This window comes from Montipora foliosa, chromosome 7, assembly GCF_036669935.1.
Source record: "Montipora foliosa isolate CH-2021 chromosome 7, ASM3666993v2, whole genome shotgun sequence".
NCBI lineage: Eukaryota > Metazoa > Cnidaria > Anthozoa > Scleractinia > Acroporidae > Montipora > Montipora foliosa.
Window position 1 is genome coordinate 16,190,935 of NC_090875.1, and position 15,000 is coordinate 16,205,934.

Consider the following 15,000-nt stretch of genomic DNA (forward strand, 5'->3'; position numbering starts at 1 on the left):
CAGAGATGTAAAGTGTTATGGGCAGCACATGCATTTTAAGTTGATCATGTCGGCAGGTCTAATTTGCAGGTCGCAGGTCGCGGGTTGCAGGTCATTGTTTTACCAATACAGAAAGTATCCTAAACATTCATAAAAGCTAACCTTAGGCCTAAAAACGTTTGTTTAGGCCTAATTAGGCCTAAGGTTAGCTTTTTAGAATGTTTAGGATACTTTCTGTATTGGTAAAACAATGACCTGCAACCCGTGACCTGCAAATTAGACCCGCCGTGACCTTGTGCTTGCACTAATCTGTTTAAAATCCGAGATACAAGTATTTGGTTCCTTGCAGAGAGTTACTGGCAATCAGAGTGTTGCCATGTCAACACTTTGTGCCTTATCTGATGTACATTACTAGTGCCACGTTTGAATATATTTACTCCAATATTTTTGGAGATATTCTCAATTTTGGCTTTATTACCAGTCATTTGTACAAGTTGCTAATAATTATTATTATTATACGTTGGTGTCATCAGCTCGATTTTGATTGGCTATAACCACGCAGCTAATACGTTCTTAATTGCTCTGTTTTTCTTACGTCATACCTACAGACAATAGATTTTATATGTGTAGAATTGACATCATACCTAGACAGACAATAGTTTTATGGATGCAGAAGTGACATCACCTAACACACTAACCAGCAGAGAAGAAGAAATAAGACTCTGCCAACTGCAGAAACATTCTTTGATGTACAGCTCAGGAATATGCATAATAAAACAATTATTGGATTCGTTTTTCACATGATATCAATAATTATCAAGGCCTCAGTTTGTGTTATTCCCCACAGCCTTCGGCTTCGGCCTTCGGCCTTCGGCTTAACACAAGCTTTGGCCTTGATAATTATCGCAATGATGCTCAACTTTATCCAATAATTCTTAAGTAAATGTGGCTTCTCTTTTCTCTATTGTTGGGCATTTGGCATTGTTTTGTAAGCTACAGTAGCTACACTGTAGAAGTAAAATGTTGTTGAATAACTATAATGACTATTATGACTATTATCATTACATTGCAGTTTTTATTATTACTTTCAATAATATTATTATCATCATCATTCTTGTTCTTATTGAATGTTCAATTGAATATTTATTTGCATGTCAGGTACTAGTTGCCATACTTAGAGCACTAGGATTGCTGGTTCGTCTTGTTTACTCACTGCAGGTGAGAATTGTGGTGATAATCTAAAGCAGTATAAACAGTATGAGTCAGTCTAGGTGTTCTCAGGAATTTATTCATTAAACGGTGTTTTTCTTGGTGGGGTTTCTAGACAAATGGTGCTTAAAAAATGCTGTCAAAGCCAAGTGAGTCAGTGTTACATGTACCTTACACAATATACTTTATCTGTGCCTATAATTATGAACTTAAGAGTACTTGATTATGTATTGAAGCCAATAGAATCCATGACTTTTACTTGTGGCCCTTTCAAAAACCAAATCTTGGACTCACGTTTAGACTGAAAAGTACAGCATTTAAAGTTAGAAAACGTTTGGGTGAAAGCTTAATACTATCAAAACTGGACCATTGTAATGTAATATTTTCCCCACTCAACCGGAATATCAAATCAAATGCTTGCAGCAGGTTCAAGATGCCTGCGATGCATTCGTTCTTAGACGTCATGCTGGTTTGAGTGATGTCAGCAATCGAAACTGGTTACCTGTACGTGAAAGGATTGAATTAAACCTACTGAAATTAACTCACAAAGTGCTGTGTATATGAAGATTGTCCAGATTATTTACAATTAGAATTTCGAGCTCCACGCTCGAACAATTTGCGCTCATCAGCTGCCCTTCTTCTAAATATCCCTAAGGAATCTGGCATCTTCAAGTCAATGGCTTCTAGATCTTTTAATTCCTTCCGGAGTGTGTTAGACATTTGACTGATTATTTTTCATTCCTTAAGGCCACAAGACTCAAGGATGATTGATATCTTCGTGTACATACATTATTGCTTAATTGCTCTAGTTTTTACTATTCATTGTTACTATGTTTTGATATCTTAGTGTATATACATTGTTTCTATTGTTTCTGTTTATTACTTACATGTAGTATAGTTTTAAAATACGTACGTACCATATTATATTACTAGGTCTTCACAAGCAGAGAGCCACCGTGTGGATGTATTGGGAATAAACCTTTGTCATTATTATTATTATTATTATTATTATTATTAATATTATTATTGTTGTTGTTGTTGTTGTTGTTGTTATTATTATTATTATTATTATTATTTATTATTATTAAGTACAGCACACGAGTTTCTTATAATGAAGGGGAAACTTTATATTTATTGACTAATTGTGTTAGTTACTATGACAACGCCTACGGTAATAATATATTCTCACACGTGAAAGATAAAAATAATATTTTCACAACGTGCAGTGAAGAGATGCTTTTTTAGAAAAATACGGAAAATCTAGTGTTTCATCATCTATGATTATAAAATTTATTTTGTTATACGTGTATCATTTTAGTTAAAATAAATATGATTACGTTCAAGATGAAGAGAAACAAAACTACTTAAACAAACTGTTAAAATAGTATCATGAATTGTTCAATACATTTAGTTGTGCAACCATATTTAATTTAATGAATTTCATGTTTCTTTTTATCTCAGCCAATATCACTTAAAGCCAATGTTGAACAGAAACCAAGCCAGAAAGTGAGTGTTTTTGCTTGTTCTTGTTTATTTTCAATTGACTGTGTGCATTTCGCCGTGCCATGCAACAACAACAACAACAACAACAACAACAACTTTAAGCAATGGCAGTTATAGCAACGACAATGCCACAAAGCAATAATGTTATTGGTTAAAAAGTGAAAAATACTTGTGCCGCATGTACAACATGCATTTCAGTGCATTTCAGTGCATTTCTTTGCCGTAAATTAAAATACTCCATGAAACAACATTATTTTAGGTTTTGACAACGTGAGCACACAACAAGAAACTATTCATTGTTATTCTTTACTTTAAAACCTAACTAGTCACAGGATAAGTGCAAGCAAGGGTTACGTTTTTACAAACGTTGGCCGTGTAGCACTTTATATTTCAACAGACTTAACTGATTTGAATGTAATGTGAAGTGCTAGTTTTGTACCCCATATATAAAGTGCTACACGGCCAACGTTTGTAAAAACGTAACCCTTCCTTGTACTTGTACATGTTCATTGCCGTGACTTTAACATCTTCAGTTCCCACGGCCTGCTCCCGTCTGACCTTGTAGCTCAGTCGGTAGAGCAGCGGTGATCTAACCGGAAGGTCGTTGGTTCAATTCCCACCCTGGTCAGAGTTTTTCTCTGTCCTCGAGTAGGCCCATTTCCCTTAGTATGGCTAACGCTCACATGGTTCACAAGAGGTACAAAACTAGCAGTTCACGTGACACTCAAATCAGTTAAGTCTAGTCACAGGATTGTTTTCTTTAAATAATACCCGACCAATCACGGGTTAATTTGCCAACCTGAACAAGATGGAATGATCGTGAAATACTTACGATATATAACACTAAGTTATGCTTTGGAGTAATGCTTTTTATCGATGTTGCTGCTGTCCTTGCTTTAGGGGCACCGTTATGCTGAACTGGCTGTTTTTAGGTCAAAAATGTGTGAAAATTTAAGTTAGTACTTTTAATTAGCCCACATGTACAACATTCCTGACAACCCACTGACAAGATGCGAAATACATTTATGGCACAAAGATCTATTCGTATTTAAACGAATTTAAATGTTGGTGTCTTTCTGAAGACGCTGTCTGCAAGCTTGCAAAAACTGGCTTGTTTTTTTCAATTTTTAATCCATTTTCCATCCTCTCCATCCTTGCCTGCAAATAACAAATAATTGCGTCAGTGCACCTCAGTGGTTATTATTTTGTGGTTTTCATCTTTGATGCAAGGATGTCTTTTAGTGTTTTGAAGTTTGACTAAAAGAGCCTGTACAACATTCCTGACAACCCACTGACAAGATGCGAAATACATTTACGGCACAAAGATCTATTCGTATTTAAACGAATTTAAATGTTGGTGTCTTTCTGAAGACACTGTCTGCAAGCTTGCAAAAACTGGCTTGTTTTTTTCAATTTTTAATCCATTTCTATCCTCTCCATCGTTGCCTGCAAATAACAAATAATTGCGTCAGTGTACCTCAGTGGTTATTATTTTGTGGTTTTCATCTTTGATGCAAGGATGTCTTTTAGTGTTTTGAAGTTTGACTAAAAGAGCCTGACACAGCCCCTTTGAACTCTCCATTGTCAGGGTGCGAACCCGATTATTTTGATTGTGGGTGCAGGGTAATAATCTGTGGCCTTAACTTCTCACCAATATGACCCGAGGTCCCGAGATCCCGAGATCCCGATCTCCAAACATGGGCTCCTGCAACCATTAATATTGATAACTAGTGATTTTTTCTCTGCTCTAAGAGTTTCTGATCTGGGTGCTTCATTTTTCTGGTGAACAAAAATCGACTTTCCATAAAGTTTTGGCTCATCTGACTTAACTGGAAGTTCTTCAAATTCAAAGTAGTTGGCGACAACTTTTTTTATTATTATCATTTTCTCGCGCAGAACACATGTAGAAAGAAGAAGACACCTATAAAGGTTTGCAAACCAGATGAAAGCACTTCTGAGGAAGTTTCAAGCACCCCAGCTCACCCTAAGAAAAGAAAGATAGGTGGACATAAGAATGTCAAAGAAGAAGGTAAAACAGAAATGAAAAAGAAAACAGAAAATAATTCAACTTTAAAGATGGACGGTAAAAGCAAAAATGGAACAAAAACAGTTAAAACACCTGTCGGGAAATCAGTAAACTCTTCTACCGAAAAGAACAGTTGTAGTAAACAAAAGGAATCTAAGAAAGGGGATGAATCCGTGGAAAAGAAAAACAAAGAATTGGGTAAAGTGAAACGTTCGAGCAAGATACCCAAAGGAAAGATGGGTTGTAGCAGCGAGAGTGCAAATGCTTCAAATGATGATGGAATTGGCAAGAAAAATGGCAAGAAAAGTAAACGACCATTGCGGAAAAGAAAGAAAATTGATTACTCCTTATGTGATGAGGAAAATGAAACTGATGAGGCTGAGCGTTGGAGTGGGTTATCAAGTTCCAGTGAGAGTGAAGAATGTGAAGAAACTAGCAGTGGGAGGGAAAACTTGAATAATAGAGGCAAAACAGCTTTGGGTGGGAGTCAAATGTCGACAGAAAGTGACAGCAAAACACCTACTGGGAGTGTCACTCCTTCATTTATTGATCTGTTGGATGATGACAGTGATTTTGAGGTTACTAGCAAACCTTTGGTTCGGAAGCTACCACCTGCTAAGTCAGCGCCAGGAAAGAGGAAGCCCATAAAGATTGTCAGTTCTGATGAGTCAAGTGATAGTGTACAGTGTGTTGGAGATTTGCACGGTCTGAAAGGTAAACTTGAATAAGACCTAATGTGGTTGAGGCCTAGTTGCTTGAAAATCAATGAAAGGAGATTCACAATTAAAAATTAGTTGATATACTGTATGGAGTTGATTATGAAACTTTTTGTTTTTTTTTGTTTTTTGTTTTTGTTTTAGCCCTGACCATGCACAAACCACAAACAACAAAAATCCAACTTTGATTAATTTTTTTCATAACTCAGTTGCGAACTGAGGACAAGAGATTGTGCATGGTCATGGTCAAGTTGGCATAAAGTGCAACAGTACTGTTCTCGCCTTTGAAGTTTTTTTTTTTGGGTTTCATAACCAGTCCATTTACAAGAACTACAGTATGTAACAACAGAACCAGGTTGTTGATCAGAAATTAGACCAAACACTGGCCAAAAAACAAAATCAAACAGAGCTTCTTAAATGTAAATAGAACCGTTTTATCTTCATTCCAAAGAGAGGACAAGGGTTTAGTCCAAAGATTGTTCATCGTTGATAAGGACCAGAGTGCGAGCTACTTACTGTACAGATCCCATAGTGGGGACAATAAGTGGCGTGATTATGAGAGGAACAGTTACAATATCCCAACAATAGGTTTGAGGAGTAAAAACAAAAACAATGCCTCTGCGTGTTGTGCTCCTTACAAAAAGATGAGGATTTGCTTTCTCCTGAGTGTCTCTTAAAATGCTGAAAGTTACAAAGATCTGAGACAATTTAACCGCAATTATCTACATATATAGTGTCCTAGCATTTTGTTACAGAGTAGCCAATAAAAATATTACCCTTCGAACTTGTGGTCAAACGGTGTGGACAAGTTGCAAGAGCAATTTCTTCATGTACTGAGTTACAGACTGCAGTGATGAGGATGACGTCTAATTCTAACCTCATGGGTTGCCATAATTATTGTTGTGCCCAAGTGAAGAAATGTTCTGCTTTGTTTTATTTCAAATAGATTCCAACTGGTGGGCTGAAGTGTATATACCAGTTGAAAAAAAGTGGATTTGTAAGTTTGTCTTAATTTTACCGTATGGTTATCTCTCTTGCATGGAATGGCATTGTAATGCCCCTAACGTTATTTTCCCTTAAAACTCGTACTAATTGCAAATTACGGTGTGTATTGTTAAATTTCATGAAAAGTGATCTTTCTGATTCTTTTCTTTTTTAACACAGCACTTGTCTACTTTTATTTTTACCACTTTTTCTCACATACATTTTACATGCATGCATTGTTTTATACATGCACATTTGTACCTGTACTCCCAACTGGCCTTGGACATAGCCCAAATGAATTTGCAACGGTATTGTTTTTTGGAGTGCAGGGATGGCACAGTGGTGAGAGCACTCGCCTTCCACTAATGTGGCCCAGGTTCCATTCCTCGACTTGGCGTCATATGTGGGTTGAGTTTGTTGGTTCTCTACTCTGCACCGAGAGGTTTTTTCCGGGTTCTCCGGTTTCCCCTTTCCTCAAAAACCAACATTTGACTTGTTGTGTTAATTGTTAATTTCACTTTACAGTGTCCCCAATTAGTGCTCTTTTGCTAAATCTACTAGACACTTAAATAAAGTTCCTTTATTAAGGAGGTGATTTCGCCACCTGCCATACCCAGCTCCATCGTCAAGAGTCCTCATCATTAACTGTACAATGAAGGCATAATAATGTACCGGTATTTGCCGTATGAAGAACAACAAGAAGTACATCGAAAACCCTCTTGTAGATTTTGTGGAGTTAATTGCTCAAAGGTTTCCAGTGAATAGCATTTTGATCTTTCTCACTTAGGTGTTCATCTGGAGTCTTCAAGTATTAACCACCCTGAACTGTGTGAGGAACAGGCCACCCAACCTCTGTCCTATGTGATTTCGTTTGATAACAGTGAGTTTGGTGGTTATTTGTATTTTCCAATCTGTTGCTGTGTTTTCATTTTAACTCATACAAACATTGTTTACAGAGAATTAATATTAAGACAATTTCAAGACCTAACAACAACATAATCAAAGGGTATATTTAATAATACAACAATTGCGCAAAAGTTTGGGACACCTAAAGAGTTCAGGGAACTAATCGAATGGGTGACCCAATATAAAATAAATTTTTTATTAGGAATACAGAACTGAAACAATGATTTACAGTTACTGTAGTATAAAGAGTATTACTTCGTGAACAAACTGCTACAGGTAAATACCTACCCGCTAACTTCTAATGCATGATGGATTCAGATTATTATAGTTGGCAAAACATCTGGATGAAGGTAATGACACGTTCACAACTTAATATGTTCCCTACGGGCTTTTGTGGCTGTGATTGTTCATGAAAACAACATTCTTTTGTATTATTCTTATTCTATAGCATCGCAGTGCAGTTGTGTTTAAGGCATATCATTTATGACGGCTTTGAAAAAAGGCATTTTGAGCACGTGTAAAATGAAAAAAAAAAAAAAAATCAACTTGGTGGGTGTAGTTTGCACAGGTAACTTTTCAGGAAAAGGGGATGCATTTCCATCAAAGTATTTGTTGTTTTTTATAATCACTTTACAGTACATGACGTTGTAACCTAGGTTTTTCATTGACTAAAATAATCCTCAAATCGTTCTATCAATTGTCCCGTCACCCGCATTGATGGAAATACCTTTTCAATCTCTTTAAAGATTTCAATGTCAGATAATTTATTGGGCTATAACATGGAAACTAGTAGTAATCTCGGATTACTGCAGTGCTTTCGACAGGCGCTTTGGAAGTAAAAAGCTGCTCCTTTCCAAAAATCAGCGTGTTGTGTGCAAATCAATCACGAAGTGCGCGATCGTCATTTGCGCTTATGACGTTTCAAAACCGAGATGGGCATACACGTATGACGTAATTCAGAGTTTGCGCTGAAAAAGCAGAAAACCGAGAATTTGCCAAAGCTCACCCTATGCACAGGATACCCAAGACTGGAAATTACATTCTCCTAATGTCGAACGCAATAAGCACAAACTTCAAACAGTGAATGAAACATAGAGCAAGTGTTGTCTTCAACAATAAGATGTCACTCTATCTTTCATTCTTAGAAAATTGCATCAAAGATGTGACTAACAGGTATGCATCTTCATGGATGTCCAAAACAAGAAAGCTACGCATTGATTCTGACTGGTGGGAAGATACTCTTCTGCCTTACAAGTCTAAAAATAAGGTTGGTCCACACTGTCTGACAGTGTGATGCACATGTGCAGCTGCATGGCCGAGTGCTAAAACGTATTATTATTATTTTTTTGATCTAGTGGTCCTTTGTTCAAATTAATGATTCCCTTATACTTTAATCCTGGACCAAAGAGGATTGAAGTCTTTCTCATGGCTCACGCTTTGGGACCACGACCTCGAAAGACAACGACACAGTACCTGCCCCCACCCCCACAATAACCTTGCCCAAGAAGGAGCCATGGATGGGTTCCCCAGTATAGTCACAATTGAGTCGAGTTTTAGAATACCCGTTCCCGTGAAAATCAGTTGTCATGTCCCTGAAAAAATCATGACAGAAGCAGTCACGCGTGACATGGCTTTTTCTGATTTGTTCTGATCGGCGTCCATTTGTTTGTTTCACCCACAAAGTGTAGCTAAGAGTAAATCCATCTGTGACTGTGCTGGGGCAAGACCGCAAAGTGATAGATCAACACTCTAATCTAATTCACTCTTGCCTAGCCATGTTTTTTTGTCTCAGCTATAGACAAGCAAAAGGAAAAAAAAATGTCCAGGATTATAGCTGCAGTTGTTCAGCCATCTGTAAAATAAAGTACGGCTAATATAATATCACCGTAACTAATTGTTACATTAAATCGCAACCTATGAATTAATTTTTTCCCTGTTCTCGATCACAGAAAATGGATGAAATGGAAGATTCTCATCTTGAAGGTAGGCACTCTGTCTTTTACACACAGTTAAAGTTCTTCGACCTAAAAACACGATGTGAATTTATTTGAACTAAAGTATGTTATTTTCATTGTCAACACAGACAAGCTTCTTGAAAAACCCCTGCCTAAAAGCATAACAGAATTTAAAAATCATCCATTGTAAGTAACCAAATATGCTTTTGTTTTAAGTTGTCTATGATTGCGTTTTTTTTTTTTTCTTTTTTTTTTTTTTCTTTTTTTTGTTTTACGGGCATACACTTTCCTAATTCTTTAAAACGTTTCAGACAATTTTAATAGTCTTCAATTATTCTATATTTCAAAGGAAAGAGTGTAAAGGTGCAGTAGCTCACACTTTTTTAAAATTCTTGTTTGGAAAACTTGTTAAAAGGCCAGCATTTCAGAATTACGGATTGCGTAGCTTTACAGTGGTCTTTTTTGGGGCACGGGGTTAGCTGCCCCACTCATAAAGTCGAAAAAAATGTTAAAAGAGGGAAATTTCCCGGGAGCCGCCATCTTGAATAATTGTGACATGTTACGGTTGACAAAGGCAGTAAAGATCAAACGTGACACAATTATTCAAGATGGCTGCGCCCATCAATTTGAAAATGAAGCTAAGCGATTCTAACATTACTTTTTTTATATTAATACTTAAACGAAAGGTTTATTGTTCACATTCCTTTCTCTGGTTGACTTACCGGTGATTCTTCAGTAAGAGTGGATGTTGTCTTTACAACGCTAATTTACGATTTTTAGATGACGTTCTCGATCACTTCCGTTGTGTTGCTGTCGACGTAATCTCCGCAGGTTTAAGCTTGCAAACTGTGCCTTTGGAATCGTGAATTCAATATGACAAGTAAAATGTCGCTTTGGCTACCTCAACCCAACTTGTTATTCTCGAAATGAATTACTTTAATGTAGGTTCATGAGGCAATCCAAGTCGTTGGTTTTTCACTTATTTGTGGGCAGCTTCTGCAAATACCGGAGCAGAAATTACATAAAACAAAAAAAACAAAAGTCAAAAAAACAAAACAACTCCAAATAAAGACTAATCCCAAGTGACCAAAAACTCAATGCTTCCCGGTACCTGCAGAAAGACCCTATTTGTGACATTCACTAGCTCATTGGCGAAAGGGAGTTGACTAACACTTGTCTTGTTTCTTTTTTAGATATGTGCTAAAGAGGCATCTACTGAAGTTTGAAGGTGTGCAAAGCAGTTGATTATGTGCATTCAGTTATTTCCCTATTTACAATAATTGTACTTGTGCCCATGCTAGAAGGGCTGGGCTTTCCCATGAATTGCTCGGGTGGGTGGTATTTGGTAAATTTGATTCGTATTACAAGAGAACTTTGTCTTTCTCCACATTGCAGGTATATACCCAGAAACGGCTGCCATACTTGGTTACTGTCGCGGCGAGGCCATCTATTCAAGGGATTGTGTCCACCTGGTAAGTTCAAGTTGTGCTTTTACTTACTTGTAAACCGTTCTTAAGTAATCTGTTTTGTACTGAAAAAAATGTCAAGACTCTAAAATTAATGTAATAATCGGAAGGGTGGTTCCTGCGCCTCCTACAAAGGAGCATTCGGAATTTTTTCGAGTATCGAGGGTCATCATCGTTAAATAAATCTCTCCATTTATTATTTTGTTGCGAAGCTGTCGTTTCTTCCTTTGTGGGTGACGTAACTTGGTGGTGAGAAAATGCGAAAATCCTTGAATAAATGTTAAACTCATTACCGACAGATGAGCTTGGGAACTGGTGCTTTCAAAGGTTAGCGTGGTGCCAACTTCGATGTGCAGAAAGGAAGTTCTCAAGGCAACCCTGGAAGTGGGAAACCCCCTCCCCCCCCCAAGTACTTACCAAAGGACTGCCGTACCAAGAGGGAGGGAGTGGAGGGTGCATGAATCTGCAAAGATTCGCTTGAAAATGCAGCAATAAATGATCCGGAAAGATCAGCTGAATGAATGGCACATGAAAGCGAGAAGCTACAAAGCCCCTTTGAAACCCCTGAAAGCCACCCCTCCAGGTCATGTGTGCAAATGTAAAGGCTGCTGGACACGTTTGTTCGACTCTAACATTGCCTGAATGTTATTTAGCCACATACATGTACGATACGGACATAATGACAATGATTAAAAATGTGTGATGGTGTTGATAGCAGTGACGATATAACAAAACAAACCCAAGAAAATGTTACATTTCAAGTAGTCGTCTGTTGTCCTCGTCCCAGCAGAAACGGGAAAACAATTAAGTCAGGTTGGATAACATGTAAAAACAATTTTTGACAGTCTTCCCTCTTTACCTATCATTAAATTTGTTTCCCATTGTTTTATGTTTCAGCTGCATACACGAGAAAAGTGGTTGAATGAAGCTCTCGTTGTCAAGGTCAGTATGAAGTCAATGTGCATTGAATCAGTGAGACTTGCTTTTCTGAAACGTTTTGAAACGTTTCAGGCCTATTTTGTGTCCCTTTATTTCATTTGTGCCCTGAGAGTCATGCTGGAGATATTGGTCTCTAAGCTTAGAAAATTGGACCACTTTTGTCCTTTTTCATTTCTCCTCAAAATATCCTAGCCCTGTCTCCCTTAAGAGTCACACTTACAGATTTTGAATGAGTAAATGCTTATGTAGTTAACCACTCCCCCAAGGGCTTTTCAGGGCCAATGAACAACACTTTATGGGGGACTTTCCCGGACTGCTTTTATGTCGCAAGTGGCAGCCGTGCAGTTTACAATCTTAACCGAATTTAGTAGTAAGTGGATCCTAGCTCTATAAATGGCTTTTGGGTGCAAACAAATTCCAGGGCTTAAAAGAAATCCCCCTCCCCTCCCCTTCTTTCCAAAAATGTAACGAAATGATGTTTAAGCAACTGCAACGAAGACACTTGTAATACCAAGTTGTGTTTATCTTATGTTGGATGGTAAACCATTTTTAGCAGACTGCTAACAACTAGTTGTCTTTGACGGGTATCTACCCAAGATATGGGAAACCTGCGGGCTTTACGGGTAATGCAGTGGTTAGCACGAGCGGAAAGGAAGACAATATAGAGTGGTTAGCCGGCGAGATTTAAATCTGTAGGACCCTAGTTGTGTCACGCTCAAACCATTAGTTGTAATCGTTCTTTCTAATTTTGTTTTCATTGGCCTTGAAAATCTTCAGAAGGCAAGGGTCACTTTAGATAAAATTTATTATTTAAAAGTACATAGAAGTGATCGACCTTGCCAAAGAATAAACCCTTCTGCGGTCGCAATGGACGATTTAACAACCACCCTGAGATCTCATCGTGTATACTAAGTAACCAGCCAGCGTACCACGGTTCCATTATAACTATATCATTCAGTCATACTTAAATCCAGAAACGCTACAAATTAGTGAGAATTAATGCAAAAATCGATGGAATGGGGAAAATTTATAAATTTGTTCCTGTTTCAGCAAGGTGAAAAGCCCTACAAGGTTGTAAAAGGTCGACCAAAAAGAGTGAGTTACAAACGAGTTTTACTTGTAGGACTGATTATTTAAAAGACATCTTACTTTGATTGTGGTTTTCAACAGTCGCTTTACCTCCAGTCCCCAACCAGTTGTTCGATTGCCGAATAAATTTATTTGAAGAATTGGTCACTATCCGGTCCGGTCACTATCCGGTCCGTGACCGTGAAAATGCACTCTCTGAGCACATCTAAGTAAAGGCGTCTACGAAAACCTTGGCCAACGTTAAACATGGAGTATATTTTATAAAGGGAAAGGATAGGAAAGGAACCTTATTTATTAATAAGTGTCTAGTTGTTCTAGCGCTAGAGCACTGACTGGGGACACTGTCAACTGAAATCAGCAATCAACGTAAATCAAGTCAAATGTTGGTTTTTGAGGAGAGGGGAAACCGGAGTACCCGGAGAAAACCTCTCGGTTCCGAGTCTGGGAATCGAACCCGAGCCACAGTGGTGGGAGGCGAGTGCTATCACCACTTTGCCATCCCTGCACCCCAATTGCAATTCTCCGGATAGTGACTTAATTATCCAGCCTTTGAACAAGTGGGGCCAGAACGTTAGAGAAATGAATTACATCATTTTCTCCTTTGCTCTTGCCTTTTCAATGCGGGTTTGGACAATGAGGAGTTTTTATGTTCTCGAGACAAAGCTATCTGTTGTGATCCAGTTAATTGTTCTGATCTCAGAATCAACCAATCCACGAGCGAGATTCAGTCACAATTGACTTGTTTGGTAGATGGCAGACGGAGAGATACAAACCACCACCAGCTAAAGATGTAAGTCGTACTTGTTTGATTCTTTCGTTCTTGAAAGAATCAATATGCCATCTTTATTCCTTCATTTCAATTTTCTCAGTTTAGCAGCTCTTGTTTTCTAGTTCAAGACAATTTTTTTAGAAATTTGAGCTTCAGAGAACAAGGCTATAAGGGACAATTTGATTGCAAAAAAAAAAAAAAAAAACAGAAAATTGAAACAGAGCCGTCATTTTGGAATAAGCGGTACCGGTACGTTTGTTTCTGGAATTCGTTGGGTTTTCTTGAGAAATTTGGATTTTTTATGAAGTGAACCGAGTCACAAGCGGAGGTCGGTGCTTTTCAACGTGTCAGCTGCTATGTAACCGGCCTATTTTACATTACGTAACCATCCAAGATTTTCTGAGGGAAGGATCATTCGAAATAATCAGATGTTGGGGGTAAAATATTATCCGTGTAGGGATTTTTTTAAAAGCCAAATTGTCTGCAACTTTTTTTTTCTTGGGGGTGTAAGCCTTACACGTTTTAGGCATAACCACTTGCAGGATGTTTTTTTGGCAAGTTTCCTTTGCAGGATTTTTTTGGGGTGCCGGGGGAGGGGGAGAATTGTCACCCCCTCCCGTTATTTCTGATAGTCCGTCCCTTAATTTCTAAAGACCCTTACCAAGTATCCCTGGAGTATTCTTAAGGAAACTGGGTGGATTGAAGCGGGCCAAGTGGTTATTGGCTGTCGGTGTAATTTTCACTTAACAGACAACTTGTTAGGGAAGTGGTCAAAACTACTACACTCGAACAGGACCCACCAAACCACAAAATAGTTGGTGGTGTCGTCTGCACCCCCCTTGCTTAACATCAAAAGATGGTGTCTATATTGCATAGCCACCCCTCTATCCAGCAGTAAAAGATTACAGTGAGATTCAAACCTCACTTTTCTTGTTTGTCGAGTAATGCCGACTCTTGCTAGCTGAATATTCCTGTGTCAACTCAAATTTAAAAGCCAATAAAAATTTTTAATGTTGTCGGTAATGTTCATGTGATAAGTTCGAAGATAGGTGGTGTCTTTGAGAACCCCCCTACCCCAAAGGTGGGTCCTGTTCGAGTATAGTAGTTTTGACCGGTTCCCTTATTATTATTCTATTTTATATTCCAGGGTAAAGTTCCAAGGAATGAGTATGGAAATGTTGAGTTGTTTCTGCCTTGTATGCTCCCCCCTGGAACCAAGCATATTCAAAGTAAGTTTCCCATACATGTATATATTTTTCATTGATCCTTTTTCGTTCATGCCAGTCTTCAATGGTTCTGCATTAGGAAAACAAGCTGCAGCGCAAGGCAAGCCTTAAGTCTACCCCTGTAGGGAAGAGTTTGCTACACTCGGCCCTAATCCTAGGTGGAGTGAATGAAATGGCAGCATTGTTGTAGCAGAAACAAAATGGCTATTGTGTCAATACGTTGTGTGACTGCC

The 15,000-nt window shown here is 38.1% G+C and overlaps 1 protein-coding gene across 1 annotated transcript in view; it reads left to right on the forward strand.

Moving 5' to 3' along the window:
• Positions 1 to 15,000, forward strand: part of LOC138010833 (DNA repair protein complementing XP-C cells homolog) — a 47,087-nt gene that overhangs the window by 20,888 nt on the left and 11,199 nt on the right. The window contains exons 9-22 of the mRNA XM_068857826.1: positions 1,138 to 1,197; positions 2,650 to 2,694; positions 4,588 to 5,431; positions 6,380 to 6,430; positions 7,205 to 7,297; positions 8,469 to 8,590; positions 9,273 to 9,306; positions 9,407 to 9,464; positions 10,472 to 10,506; positions 10,674 to 10,750; positions 11,642 to 11,686; positions 12,734 to 12,778; positions 13,473 to 13,562; positions 14,689 to 14,770. Of these exons, the coding sequence (XP_068713927.1) occupies positions 1,138 to 1,197; positions 2,650 to 2,694; positions 4,588 to 5,431; positions 6,380 to 6,430; positions 7,205 to 7,297; positions 8,469 to 8,590; positions 9,273 to 9,306; positions 9,407 to 9,464; positions 10,472 to 10,506; positions 10,674 to 10,750; positions 11,642 to 11,686; positions 12,734 to 12,778; positions 13,473 to 13,562; positions 14,689 to 14,770 (1,681 nt within the window). The remainder of the gene's footprint in view (positions 1 to 1,137; positions 1,198 to 2,649; positions 2,695 to 4,587; positions 5,432 to 6,379; positions 6,431 to 7,204; positions 7,298 to 8,468; positions 8,591 to 9,272; positions 9,307 to 9,406; positions 9,465 to 10,471; positions 10,507 to 10,673; positions 10,751 to 11,641; positions 11,687 to 12,733; positions 12,779 to 13,472; positions 13,563 to 14,688; positions 14,771 to 15,000) is intronic.